Below are 15,497 nucleotides of genomic sequence, written 5' to 3'. Positions count from 1 at the left end.
GACTCGGCTACTTTTGTAGTGTGCGGTGGTTTTATATGATAAGCTTTTTTAGACGTTCAAAATCAATATGTAATCCTGTGCAGGGGCTTATCCCCGGGACCGGGCCATTTGTGGGGCTCTTTGAGCTTTGTTACAGGTCTTCTGGCAGCTCCGTGCAGCAGATTGATTAGCTGCAGTGCCAGAATCCTATCAAATAGACGGCTCTGATGATGGAGCAAACTCTCTCAGAGCCTTGTGTTGACTGGACGTGGAGATAAGAAACGATGGAAATTCCCCTTCGTCCTGCACACAGAGGGGCTGAAGGGAGCGCTCATTTCTACCCTCTGCTACTCTGAACAGAATCTGGATCTGTTTGGAAGGTATTCACATTTCAGGAAGTTTAAGACTTACCCAAAGTGATTCAAAGTGTACGTTGCAGCTAAGAAAGCTATTCCATTACCTACATCCACAGCAAAGTAAAAATGTGCTCTCTTGTCCAGTTATAGTCAGAATAATAATAAGGTTTAACACAACATAAATAATTTAAGATTTATTGTATAATTGGAAGAAAAATGTCTAAATTATTTCTTGATTAAACAACATGTAAGAAAGCATATTCATTGTCACACTTCATGCAGACACTCTACAGATTTACAGATTCTGCATAAAAGTACAGGAGTACAAAGCCGGTATTTGGCTTTGGCAGTGTTATGATTCCTGTTTGTGCAAGTTAAATTGTCCACTAGCTAGCTGAAAACACTGTGTGCAGAGCATAGCGGACATCCAACAATGATTTATGTTTATTTAATATCATCTGCATGCAAGTGCAGCTAAGGATCCACTGTTGGCTGCACATTGTTCCACTCCATTCACACTTCAAAAGTTACTGGTTAAACTGAAAGGAATTCTTGCCTGGAAGTCCTTGGCCAATAGATTCTACACTGGGCATCCCAAAAAGTTTGTTCCTAGAGGATATATCATTGTCAGACAAAAGCAGATGGGTTCAGAGATTGCACTGTCCCAAAAGTTGTCAATAGGTATCCATACTCTAAAGATGAAGTGTGAACAAATGTTTTCACCTTCCACAATCCCTTCAAGTGTTTCTGTACATGCACTGTAAGGGAAATTGGGACATAATCACATGCATTCAAGACATGATATCATAGTGGAGGGGCAGGTCAGAGTAAAAATTTAGCGACTAAAGGCCCTGACTCACCAAGCAGAAGGCAAAGAACTAGTGGCGACGAAGGCCGCCTGTGGTGTCGGCGCACAACGCCTTTTGTCTTGGCCAAAAAGTTGCACTAGAACACACCGCAAAGACTACAGCCAGCGGCCAACCACCACGTACATTCTGCGCATGTGTTAGAGGCAGTAACTCTCCATGTCAGCAGTCGGCGGTAATCTGTAATCGTCATTCCAAAATGGGGGAACCGGAAGAGGACGAGGAAGACCGCGGATAAATAAACCGTTGTTGTGACATGAGAAGACAGTTTTTTCACCGCTGTCGTTCAACACTCATTATATAGCTTCTAATCGAGAATCATGTCTGATAAAAAGTTGTATCCAGTATCACATAAGGTTTAATCAGTGCCCTTTCCAGTCCTGAGTCTGACACACCTGAGTTCAGACAAAAATGGTCAAAGAAGAGTTTTGTTTGCAGTAGAAACCCAGTGACTGAAACGGGCACAAGATAACCTCTCAATTTCTGGTTTCTTTTACTGCATACTAAGAGTCCAGATCAAATGGTGTGCACATTCATGCATATCTGAGAGTATCTTTAACACCGGTAAATCTGCACCTCACGTGAAAACAAAACTTGAGCTATACGTAGCTGATGTGGTTTAAATCAGTTCTGTAACAAGAGAACTCCTTTGCTAATTGTCTTTTTATTAGCTTCCATTTTGCTCAAAGACATCTGGGAAATGCTATATCGTGTTCAATATTTTCTTTTTTTTCTGTCAGTGTAGGGGGTGTTGGGGGGGGGAGCAGAATGTGCACATTCCTGCGTGCCCTGCCAGCGCTCACATGGTTACCGCTGCTCGCATTGTTAGAGAAATCTGAATGAGCACTGGCCGTGCAAGTTTTAACGTGATTGCCCGAGGGGCAGCAGAGTGAAAGAGCGAGGAGCAGAGCCAGAGAAGAGGGGAGGAGGGGGAGGGGGGGCATAATCCTAAAAGGATTGGAAGTTACCCCCCCACTACCACCACAGACACACAAACGAACACACACACCTCTGTGTTTCAGGGCTGATGGGTATTGGATGAGGTCAGTTGGTTTGGTGTCTGATTTCTCCCTCCTCTCTTTCCTTCATTGTTTGCCTTCTTAATTAGGGGGGCGGGGCTTCGGGGCTGTGATTGACAGCTACATACTGCTCTGTGTCAGGACTCTGCTGTGTGTACTGTACTTGACACTGAATGACAAGTTGTTTCTCATTTCCTGTCTCTGCTGCAGCTCCTTAGGTGTCGTCAGTCAGAGCGACTGTTACAGCTGATCAGTTTCTCAAAACAACACAGAGCGATCATTCTCCAATGACAGCCTTTCTTACTGCTTGCTAATCTTTAAATCCAGCTTTTGATCTACAGTTAAAACCAAAACAGTTTAAGTGACCTTGCAGCTATTTTAGTCTTATATCCAATCCTAATGTTTTGGTTTATATCTTGATTAATAAAATACATTTAAAAAAACAAAAAAAAAAACAAAGACACAACAACCAAAACTGTATACCTTTACTGCTGGTGGTTTTGATGCATCTCAGTTTTAAACTATAGTAGTAGATTCTAATTTCCCTGATACAGAGCTAATTATTCACACCAGATGATAGGGAGATAAACTTGATAAGTGCAGATTCACTGTTGTTGCACCACATAACATTATCAAACATGTTCCACTCAAACTTCTATCCAAACCACATGTGAAGTTTACTGCACAGAATGGTTAACATTCAGATTAAAAAACAGTGTTTTAACCCAACTAACGTTTGAGGTCAGGTTTACTTTGAAATACAGGCGATAGTGTTATTTGAATCTGGAGTGCATGACAGATAAAAATTCAGATTCAGTTTTATTAAAATCTAAACTTACTTTTTTAAACAGAAACTGCAAATCATCAGCTGAATACAACAGTCCTGCTATAAACCTGTTCATGGTTTTATCCTCCTAACCTCTCGTACTTTCTGTCTTTTATTACTTTTATGATTATGTTCCTCTTCTCCGCACATTTTGACTCACTGGGTGAACTTTCAGCCACCGGTGAAGCTACAGGTGTGTGTGTTTGTTGCGTGTTTGTCGCAGTTATCAGGTGAGTGAGCTGCTGGTATCTCGTGTTCTCTGAGTTGACTTCATCATCACTTACACTTTGAATGGAGGAAGAGTGGGTCAAGAGACTGCATGGTGCAGAGTGAGGGAGACAGAAAGAGAGTTCACTGTCAGGCTGTGAGAAGTCTCTTCATACCTGCAGGTCTGCAGCTGCTTCAACACATCATTTCAAGTATTTATAATACTGGTACACAGCTTATACTGTGTGTGTGTGTGTGTGTGTGTGTGTGTGTGTGTGTGTGTGTGTGTTTCTACATGTAGGATGTTTGCTGCTCCTCTTCTTTTCAAACAGTACTTTTATTTTGAATGATGATTTTTATTGACTCATTTGAACTGGTTTACTCCTGTTTTGTTTAGATTGTTATACAGTTTGGATGTGCGGTCAGGATCTAAAACTTTGATAACTGTATTTACAATGCTCTGTTGCTCATCAAACAAAGCCATATATATTTAGAGATAAAATAGAAGAGGAAAATGCTCTGTGTGCTTTACTTTTTCTTGTGCTTCAGCATTTGTGTGTGTGTGTGTGTGTGTGTGTGTGTGTGTGTGTGTGCTTTTTTAAACGCTTTAGTATGTTTTCTTTGAATGTTGTCAACCTGCCAGTGTAACATGATATGAAATTAGCCTGTACGGCTAAATCTATAGCAAATGTACATGATGGATCTTTTGCTTTTTTATTTAATGATTGGGCATAATTTGTTTTTTAGTAAAACAAACACAGATATTAAAAAGATGTCATGTGTGGGATTTTAATAAGTTGAACAATATTATAAATCATTCTAAATGTCTGTGACTTAAGAAGAAGGTGGGGGAATACTTATTATAATTATATGTCCTGAAAAAAGCAACAGACAGTAGTTTCACATGTCTATTAGTAAATTCTTCAACATGATTCACTCTTATTTAGAAAATATCTTTCACACTTGCAGTGACAACAATACAGTTCAGCTTCTGCTTCTCTACATAAAAACATACTCGTAAAAAATAAACTACATTTACAGTAGACAAAATAAAAACCTGAACACAGAGAGGCTTTTATATACTTTTAAATAGATTTTTTCCCCCCAAGAATCAGCCATATGATCATTTAGATGATCTGCATTCAAACCAGGCTATATGTATTCCTTTGTACCTAATTAAATGTTATGTTGAGTAATGTAAAACATCAAGTTATATAGATCATTTTCTTTTATATATATTTTTGACCATACAGGTTTTTACCTCTTCCTATATTTATTCTATTTCCCTCATTGTTATTAAAGTAACTTGACAATAAACTTTGTTTCACCACAAGCTTTAGTGTCTCGTGTTGTTCTGGGTTAACGCTGAATTTAGAGATTATATTCCAACTACAGATGATCTAAAAAAGTGAACAACGTTGTGTTTTCTCTATTTTTCTAAACTGACTTCTTTACAGTTATTGAGGTGTTACATAACAACATGCAGCTTTATTTCCATCTCCACGTCACCATCCTGTCATCTCTAATGTCATACTCACACACAGCAACAACCATTCATCGTTTCACATGTTAAGTACTTGAAAAGCTGCGGAGAGAGTGAGGCCTTACACACACACACACACACACACACACACACACACTTTTTTCTTTTTTTAACAGATTAACAAAGAACATACTTAAGAAAATAAAATTGTTTCCGCTTTAGTTTCTTCCCTAACATTTACTTTGTCACCTTCAACAGTCTTTACAGGTGCTGCAAATATCTCCATATTCTTTATGAGTCATTTATTTTTAAATTGTTTGTTTTTTAAACAGAGCTGCAAATCCACCAGCACACTTAAACAAAGTGTCTCAAGTTATCATCTGCAGGACATTTAAGCTCTTTACTTATTAAGATAATCAAAAGTATTTCAAGCAACATTTTTCTGAAGATTATTATGTAACACAACCTGCTAGAATAAATAGTTTTTCATTTTGACCTGAACTTCACCTCAGCCACGACGCCGATTTATTCCTCACACGTGTGGCAGGTTTTACTAAACAATAATGATTTAATCCATAAGCCTTCATAATAGCAAGGAGGTATTCAGTTTGAGTTGTTCTTACCTGAGAGTCTAAAGAAGAGTCAAATCTCTTCCTGGTGTATCCGGATCAGAGTTTTATCAGACAACAGAAGTGTGTTTAGTTTCTCCTGCTCTCTCTTTTCTCCTCTTTCTTCCTCACCTGCCTGCTGAGCTGTAGCCTACTTTCCCTCCAGCCTCTATCCAAAAACTCAGCTGATTTAAAGGGCTTTTCTGCCCTGCTCTCTGTCTGCAGGCTCGGTTCTATGTTGTTGTTTTTTTGGCTTTGGCATGCAGGGGACTGACCAGAGCCCCCTGCATGCTCCTGACAACCTGAGATTTTATGCATCATGCTTTTAATAACTGCCGACAGAGGAGAAGGAAGCCTCTCTCTCCACACACACACACACACACACACACACACACACACACACACACACACACACACACACACACACACACACACACACACAGCTCTTAAGGCGGCCTGATCCCTGGATTTGCGGGTTTAGCATTAAGAAAATTCTCCTGAAATTTGGGATTAGAGGCAGACACCCTCACAACAACAATGACTGTGACCGTTTGATATCTTGATACTTGTGATCAATCGCTGGCTTTGTCGCTGGCAGCCACAGCAAATTTCTGAGGGCACAAAAAAAAGTCACAACAAACAAATTCCAACAGATTCATATTTGTTTCACTGCCATTTCTGCTTTTATTATCATTTATTTTGGCTTGTTTTCTTCAATAGGCCTCACTTAGTTTACATTTCTCTGCAGATCTCCTGCATATGAATAAAAACAATCTTTATTTATTTCTTCAATAGCCTACTATTATTGTCATATTTTATAGGCTTACTTACTATTTCACTATAAGCCTACTATTTATACGTAGCCTACCTTTTCACATTTTAATTGTCCTAAAGGTATTTCTTAACTTTTTTTGGCTAAGTTTTAATTTTATAATAAATTGTCTTTTGAAAATTAACTTTAATATTTTTAATTAACAGCCACTTAATGTATAATTTTTTAAAGGGCAAATTCAAACTTATTATTTTATTCAGGCTATCACAGCAGCAGCTCGATTTCATCAGCAGCTTCTCGTTATTTTGTGTTACAGATTTTTGCTGCCAGGTTTGCTTTCATCAACATTTGTATTTATTTTCGTCTAACCTGAAACAGCTGGTTGAAGTTGTCAGTGTCTTTCAGGGGCAATAATAACGCTCGTATTATTATCTGATGGGGGGGATCCATCAAAAATATAGGCCTATTTGAGCTGCTTTGAGTGACAAGAAAATTTTAGCTTTATGGCATGTTGGAAAAACTTCCCTTTGCCCATTGTTAACCAAATAACCTGACGGGAGCCATAATTGAAAAAGACTAGTCCAGGCTAATGCCAGTTTCTTTGCAAAAAAAAATCTACATGTTTTGCAAACGTTTTTTTTTTTGGTGGGGGAAATGTTTGCTTAGCCCATCGAAGAAGCAGATAGGCCTATAACTTTTCCATTTGTCTTCTTCATAAAGTCAAAACAAATATGAACTCGTTCTCCTTATTCTCAGCTTACCACCAATAGGCTACAGCACATTATTTAAACAAACAAATAAATAATGAACCATCTTTCATGTGATTCTGTCCCTGACTAAAATGCCTAAATCATTTCTTGATTCTGCTCAAACTTCTCCGACACGGACCTTCTAGTCCCGTCACGTGGTTCGAAGGGGCGGATGTTTAGGCGCCGAGCTCGCTGCCTGATTGGCTCTTTCCATCGCAGACGAGGCCACAGACCGTTTTGATTGGCTCTGAGGACGCAGACCCCGCATGCCTCCTTGACTCATAGAGGCTCGGGCCCCGGAGACTCGCATCAATCTCCATCCGTCAACACCGGCAGGAGAGCAGGAGCGTGGAAGACACAAAACACGGTTACTTTTGAACGATTAGGGTTTTATTGAAATGTCAGATTTGTAGTCCTGACAGAGGACGTATCTGCACGCGGAGCTGATGAACCTGATGTACTTTTTGACAGAAAACTTCAAACTTTTCTCCATGTGGATATTTCTAAACTCTGGATCTCACTGGTTTGACAGTTAACAGGATTGCATTTGGAAAAGGAACCTGAAGAAGGTGAGACTACCTATTTGTCAGGTTTATTTAACCTTAATATCTGTATAAAAGTGGTGTTTTCAGCTGCACTGACATTACTGTAATAATAGGCTATAAGAGCTTCATTGTTTTTACCTTAGACTAGGCTATAGTATCTTCAACTTGGCTGCATGCCTGCTTTTTAATTCTTAGAATATTTGAAATTCCAAAAACGGAGGCTGCGATCTTATTATTGCAGACGAATAATTGGCCTTGTGTTCTTATAAAAGATGTTGGAATTCTAAATTACATGTCATGACCTACAACTTAATGATGTAGCCTATTCCTTTGTTAGATGAGAAAACCAAATGGTGCTTCAGGTTTGTAACATTTAGTTGAAAACAGATATATTTTTCCCTAAGCAGGCTTCAAAATGTGTGTTTTTTAATTAGCCGGACTTTATCTCTACCTGTGTTTGTTTCCTCCCCGGCTCCGCTCGGCCCGCAGCCTCCTCTCCCTCTGTGCTGCTGATAACAGTCCCTCTGCTAATTGTCGACCTGTAGATCTAATCTAAATTGTAATGGCGCTGATTTGCACACAGTTTGGAAGCATTTACATTGCGTGATTGGGCTCCTTCCTGCGGTTATGGAAATAAGAAGATCTTTATTGAAAGGGTTAACGCCTCAGCTGCAGATCCAGCAGGAGGCCCGCGGACCTTTTCAGCCGACAACAAGCTGCTGTTAGTCCCAAATGTGAGCATTTACCTGCTAAAAGGACCCAGTGGATTATGGAAATTCTTATCTAAATACATTGTCTTACACTTAACACATTGTGTTACACTAATACTAACAGTTAACAATTACAGCCGGTGATTATGGCTGCAGACGGTGCTGCAGCTGTGCGGGGAAAAGAGTCCCAGCAAAGTTACAAGGGCTTTATATCCTCCGAGATGAATGATTTCTTTCTTTATTTAGATATGTATTTTATTTATGTTAATCTGTTAGTTGACGTTGCCGTCATCCTCGTTGCACACGTTGATATAAACACAACCAGGCCACTGACTTGAGCATAAACATTATTTACACATGTGATTGCCAAGCTTTCTTTGCGTCAAAACTAAATCATTATTTCACATGAAGTCCCCAGAAGCTGCAACACATCTAAAGAAATTAGAAACGAAACATATAGGCCTACATTATTTTCAGCAACGTGGCAAAAAGTAGTTTAAAAGTCAGCATATTTAAATAACACCAATGTTTTAATTCTTTTTAAAAAAGAAGAAAAATACGTTCACCGTTATTGTGAATTGTGAAGTGTAGCCTTACACACCAAAAAGTCACACTAAAAGAAAATAAAAGACAGGAAATAAGAAACTAAAGCCAGATGAAAAATAATCATGTCATAAATATAATATTCAATTATTGTCAGTTATCTTTCATTTGTACTCTCACAGATATCACTGTCTGTCTGTATGAATAAATTAATAGTCTATATTTATGAAGTTCCTACAGAGATATGTGAGGTGAGACCAGTCTGAGTGTTTTGTCATTTAAAAGTGCAGCATCTCCACAGGTCGATTAAAGTGTGAGCTATTGACTGATTTAAAACACACTGAATATGTGAGAGATAAGAGTGTTAGAGGAAACATCTTAAGAAAAAGTCACTGCTGAGCTCCTATTAATAGTCTACCAGTTTGATGATCGTTTTTTTTTTTTTATAGCCTATTATATTTTTCTCCGGAGATCAGACTGAACCCTTCGACATTTTCCCCCCTTTAATGAAGTCTTTACTGTAGCCCACTCTGGTGCTGTCTGTACTGACTGACAGCGGAGTAATGTTGTGTGAGGGCCTGTTCCTCAAACTGAACTTCTTTTTTTTTCTCCTCTAAAGGAATTTACAGGAAAGTTCCCATCCTGGTGCGCAATAACATCAACACAAGAATGAGGAATAATGTCCTCGGATTGTTGCCATGGGGTTAAATCTGAGGCTAAGTAGCCTAACTATAATCGATCAAAAAATGCAAACGTGTTCTTGATCTGGATTCAATCAAAAGGCCGCACTCTCTAACCTTTACGGTCGACGGCCTTATTAGGCTGAACACCTTGGCTTTACTTTATTAACATCTGCTACACATTAATACTTAAAAGTAGTCTTAACAATAATACAGTATGCATGTGAAAAATACAACCTTGATAACAGAAAAGAAGAAAGAAATCCTGAAGAACATAAAGACTAAATCAAAATAGATGAATCACTCAATGAATAAACTTTTTCTTGACATCATGTTGAGGCAAGTTTTCGTTAGTCTTGAGGTGTGAGCGCTTGGTGGAATAAATGGTGTGTGTAATTTATCTGAAAGGCCTTTGTTTGAATAAAAAGAGCCTTAAATGAGATGTAAGCTTGAAGAGACAGTTTCAAGACAGTTCGTGAAAAAGTCACAGAAGTGAAAACTCTCTCTTATTGAGGGGTACTCGTGGACACGTAGGCTATTTCTTTTATTTTCGTGTCACTAAGCACGCACGAAAGGGTAACTTCTGCAGGCCCAGGGCTTTGTAAAGTGGGAATAAAGGAAAGACTGACCATTTAAAAGTGTGAATTCGTGGCTAGTGATGCTTACACCATTAAATAGCCTGTTTGTTCGTCGTCAAAGGGCGCGTCATCGTGTAGTATTTCCAGCAGACAAAAAAAAAAAAAAAAAAAAAACATCATCCCAAATAACCTTACTTCTCTCTTCCTTATAGGTGCTGATCTAAAACACCGGGGACCTGAGCACCTTGCACCGGGAGAGCTGCTCGCTTCTGTCCGTCCAGACTCCGGTCTCCGTCTCCGAGCTCAGCATGATGTCTTATCTGAAACAGGGCCCGTACGGGATGAACGGACTGGGCCTCAGCGGAGCCGCCATGGACCTGCTGCACCCGTCTGTGGGATACCCGGGTACGGAGACAGTCGAGGTTTTATTAGAACTAAAGATACACCGCCAAATGGTTTCACTATAGGCTGCAACTTCAGTCACCGTGGTGTTGCTTTATTTGAGATAAGACGGCTGTTCTTTTATGGTATCCCAGAATTATACTATTTCTCCTTCTATCGACCTCATTTATCTACTTTTTTTTTTTACTGGAATATCTTCATTAAATAGAACATTTTTACTTTGATGTCGTTAGTGCTACAGTCTAATAAGCCAAACGAAGACGGTTATACGTCGATCGTATTTCAGATACTTTTACGCATTCTTAGTTGATCAACGCTTGAAGTCTGCTTGCTAAAACATATATCATACCTAATTAAATCGAGCTTACTGAAGTGATTTTTATTTGCTGGAAGATGTCGGAAAACGTCTGCGTGTAAAAAACGAATAATCACTTAAGTAAAAAAAAAAAAGAAAAAAAAGAATTAAAAAAGTAGCCTATGTGAAAGCACTTTTACGCACAACATATCCGAGCGCATGACCACTCACTTTAGATTGAGAAACGTTTGGATAGATTTTAAAGTGATACTAAAGTACCCTTACATTAACTTCTTCTTTTTTTTTTTTTTACCTTCAGGTAACCCCCGGAAGCAGCGTAGAGAGCGCACCACCTTTACGCGCACTCAGCTGGACATTCTGGAGTCTCTGTTCGCCAAAACGCGCTATCCGGACATCTTCATGAGGGAGGAGGTGGCGCTGAAGATCAACCTGCCCGAGTCCCGAGTGCAGGTCAGCTGTCATCAAGGCTCTTATTAATTAGGCTAAATGTGTGCTTCATCAAGACTTTAAACTGTTAGACAAATAGATTTTTAAATAGTACCAAAATCTTCGAAATAATACCGTTTTATTCACTCACGAACGTTTTCTAGCCATACAATGAGGAAAAAGTTTACTAACCAGAGTTACATAATCCTATTCTGTATATTCAGCCACTATGCACTGATATCTTCTGACCAGACCATTGAAACATGAACTCTACTGCAGCTAAATGAGTCCCCATCAAACTTAAACATTGTGAAAGAAGAATAAAGTGCTGGTTTCTCAACGTTTGATCTGCAGATCATTTTTCACATATTGTTGTACCTGCACTGAGTGTGTAAAAACTTTTGCAAGAAGTGAAACTAAGAAATAAAAATTACAAAAAAGGAAGTGCTGGATAGTCCAGAAATCCAGATAGAACAAAGAGATTAACTTTCCTCAAAGCTAATAGTTTCTAATTGCTGCTAAAGTTTTTCTCCTGGACTTTCAGTTTCTCACCTCGGGCCTCTGCTCGATTAGGCCCTGTGTTAGAGGAAAAGTTGAGCTATTATCATTGATCGAGTAGAGACAGGTCTTTAATCAGAGGGAGATTTGGCTGGGCCGTGGCAAAGTGCAGCAGCAGTGTTTGATGTGGTGAATTTCTTTAGAAAAGGCTCTGAGAGGTTTTCTAGCCCGTCTTTGTGAGCTTCTGCTCGGCTTAAAGCTGCAATTATGGCCTCTGCTTCTCTGCTTTCTGCTGACAGGCGGCTTTAACACCACACTGTTTTTTTCCAGGCTCGGATATGAGCTTTGTCTTGACATTACTGAGTATTACTAACTATTTCTTTGGAGGCTGTAAAAGTGACAACTCTTAATTATAGAAAATATTTGACAGTTCCTAAAACATGTTACACTCTTCAACATGTCTTGACTTCAGGTCACCTATATTAATGCATTTACATCAACCTTTGGTTTAATAAATGAACACATTTCAATACATTTATTTAAAGTTTAATATCAACATTAAGTCCTTATCTCATTTACATTATTGTCCCTGATGTTTTAACTTCCCCTAAAATATAAATATAGCTACAATTATCCAGCTCTGATCAAATAAATATAATAAATGGGAAATATTAATATGTAACAGTTAAAGCAGACATCTCATAATTGTTTTAAAGAGCAGACAAAGTAGAACGTTTACAAAACACAAAGTCATTTGTAGTTTAGTTATGGATGAAACTTTAGCTTTTATCTTCTAAAAACAAACCACATTTAATATTTTCACTGGAATATTTGATGTTACACACGAGTGAAAAAACATGAGAATGTGAGAAAGTGCTGAACTGAAAACAACAAAAACTATTTATTTAGACTGAGCAACCTACACTTGAATAACTCTGTCCTACATTAGTCTATGTTATAAACCCCAACTGGGTCACACATGAACAAAAAAAAAGAAAGGATTTATACTTCTCATTTTAGGGAAGTTACATTTAATTCCTAAAACGTAAGACTCCACGTTTTAAAGGTGTAGTCTCTGTTTTTTTTAAGTATCCGAAATAACCAAAGCTTTTTTAAAAATGTTGGATTGTATTTGTACAATTTAGAGTGTGTGCAGGAGTAAGCAGGCAATTTTTGATCATTAAAAAAACAGGAAATTGTCCAATCAAAGCGTAGGAATTCTGTTTTTGTTGCAACCTTAATTAAACAGAGAATCAAGTTTAGAAATCTGGCATAGTGACAACCCTAGTTTTAGGATAATCGTGCAGAAATGTTCTGGAAATCAGTTTGTGCTGCTTGTTTCTCTGTTTCCCTTGAGATGAGTGATGGCTGCATTTATCAGTGCTTATATTTTTGGTTCTAATGGTCTACATTTTGAAGTGTCTGCCTTTAATTCTTTAACAGAGATGAAGTTTTGAAACTAGTGAAAAAATAGTAAATGGCAGCTGTTCAATCAAAATTAAATGCACAGAAGTTGTGTTGAGGTCAAGCTTAAACAAATCAAACCAAAATTATCTTCATGGCTAAATTGCTCTAAGGACATTTGTTAAATATTTGGGAAAATGTATCTTTTAATTATGTGGCTGATAATTGGAAATCATCTGACTTGTCCCAAAAAAACCCAGATTTACAGATTCTTCATATTTGTCTCTAGTTATCTGGTACTGTGGTCATCTAACAGACTGTAGGGACGTCAAATGATCTTGATACCTGTTCAATACCAGGGAAACAGAAATAGATGTTATAGGGAACGCATATTGAGTAATTTAGGTAAAAAATGTTGCCACTTTAATTGAGCAGTTAGACATTGCTCTCTCCCTTTAGCTTTTGTTAAAAAAAAAAAAACCATGACTGAAGATCTGTAGTTTTTAATGGCTTCAGTACTTGTCAATACTAGATCGTTAAAATAATGGAGATTTTATGGTTTTAATGCATTTAGTATCAAATAGTATCAAAGTATACTTCTTAGTAGAGTCTTGGCAGACTCTTTCAGACCTCCTGCAGTGAATGTCAAAGCCTCAGCACTCAGTAGCATCATGTGAGAGAAAATGTGTGAAGAAATACTCAGCAGAAACATCTTTAGTTCCAGCTTGCTCAGGGTTTTTCTGACCTGTGTGTGATGTTCCCCTCCATAGGTCTGGTTTAAGAACAGACGAGCAAAGTGTCGCCAGCAGCAGCAGCAGAGCAATAGCAGCGCCAAGGTGAAACCCATGAAGAAGAAGTCGTCTCCGACCAGGGAGAGCACCGGGTCTGAGAGTAGCGGTCAGTTCACCCCGCCCGCTGTGTCTAGCTCCTCTTCCTCCACCACCTCGTCTTCATCCTCCTCATCGTCCTCCGCTATCTCCTCTGGCCTTAGTGGTCCTGGTCTGATGAGCACCTCCTCCTCCGTCACCGCCCCTGTGTCATCCATCTGGAGCCCGGCGCCCATCTCCCCGACCCCTGCTCAACCCACACTCCCTGACCCCGCTGCCCCCACCAGCGCCTCCTGCATGCAGCGCTCCATGTCCTCCTCTGGCACTGGGGGGACACCCTCATACCCGGTGTCCTACAGCCAGACAGCAGCAGCTTACAGCCAGGGTTACCCCACTTCAGCGTCGGGCTCTTACTTTGGTGGCATGGAGTGCGGCTCGTACCTGGCACCTATGCACTCCCACCACCACCCGCATCAACTCAGCCCCATGACTGGTAGCTCCATGTCCGGACACCCGCACCACCACATCGCACAAACGTCAGGGCACCACCACCACCACCACCACCCAACGCATCACCACCAGGCGTACAGCGCACCGGGCCTCGCCTTCAACTCCTCAGACTGTCTGGATTACAAAGAGCAGACGGCGGCGTCGGCATGGAAACTCAACTTTAATACCTCCGACTGTTTGGACTACAAAGACCAGGCCTCATGGCGCTTCCAAGTGCTGTGATTTCCTGTTTCTCTTCTTCTCTGCTTACAAAGAAGTCTTCTCTTTTTGTTGGTGGTTTATTTTTTGAAGATCCTTAAAACTAATAGTAGAGACATTTTAAGAACGTTTTTTATTTGTGAACAAACTGAAACGACACACAGAGCTCGACTTGGACTCCAGGATTATTTTTCTACTCCAGAACTTTCCAGAAACTGACTCATTTTCACCTTTTGAAAACCTTTAGTACATTTTTAGAGGAACTTACAGGATTGTGCATTCTGGGATTCTTTGAGTGATCAATTACCTTTTTTTTTCCTAAACATGATGCTGCTATGATTTTCAGGTTGCTGATGTTCATTTCTATCTGATTTCCGACTTCAATCTTGTTCAGAAACTGGTCGTCTGGCTTGCTGGGTGTTGTATGTTGGAGATTGAATTGCAGCACTTGTTTATAAAGTGAAAGATTGTTTTTCTTTGAGGGGGAAACTAAATAAAAATGTGAATGAGACATGAATTGTCAGTATTCCAGTGAAATTTGAAAGATGTACATTCGTGTCTTTATAATAAAGTCTTGCTAAAACACAATCAGTCCAAAGAAAAGTTTATTCCTACAAAAATCCTAAGCTAAACTGTTAGTTTGGCTGTGTTCGTGCCTTCAGCAGAGCTCATGCAGTTTAAAACGAATTCTACAGAACTGGTTTGACTGGTTTTAAAGGGTAAACAGAGCCAAAGTAACAAGTGTTTGATCAATATTGATTATAACAAAAGCTCTGACCTGCAGATATGTTGTGAACCATAAAGGGCAGCAAATATAACTGAATAGTAACACTGATTTGTAAATAAAGCTTTTTTATTAAGGGATTTTTTAACAAAAGATTTCTCACACTGTGTTCATACTGTACACACACCCACACACATCTACACACAAACACACACACACTTGGAAGCTGCCCAGTACAAACACAGAGTGATCTGTCGGTGTCTAAGAAGCT

The 15,497-nt window shown here is 39.2% G+C and overlaps 1 protein-coding gene across 1 annotated transcript; it reads left to right on the top strand.

Annotated features, from left to right (window-relative positions):
- Nucleotides 1-7,185: 7,185 nt before the first annotated feature.
- On the top strand, nt 7,186-15,111 carry LOC132982407 (homeobox protein OTX1 B-like). Its single transcript, XM_061048893.1, has 4 exons — nt 7,186-7,434; nt 10,134-10,326; nt 10,938-11,089; nt 13,738-15,111. Exons 2-4 carry the CDS (start codon nt 10,230-10,232, stop codon nt 14,524-14,526), a joined length of 1,038 nt encoding a protein of 345 aa, XP_060904876.1. The 5' UTR covers nt 7,186-7,434; nt 10,134-10,229; the 3' UTR covers nt 14,527-15,111.
- The last annotated feature ends 386 nt before the right edge of the window (nt 15,112-15,497 follow it).

This window comes from Labrus mixtus, chromosome 2, assembly GCF_963584025.1.
Source record: "Labrus mixtus chromosome 2, fLabMix1.1, whole genome shotgun sequence".
Taxonomy (NCBI): Eukaryota; Metazoa; Chordata; class Actinopteri; order Labriformes; family Labridae; genus Labrus; species Labrus mixtus.
Note: the sequence above shows the minus strand (reverse complement) of the source record. Positions and strands in the feature narration are given on the sequence as shown.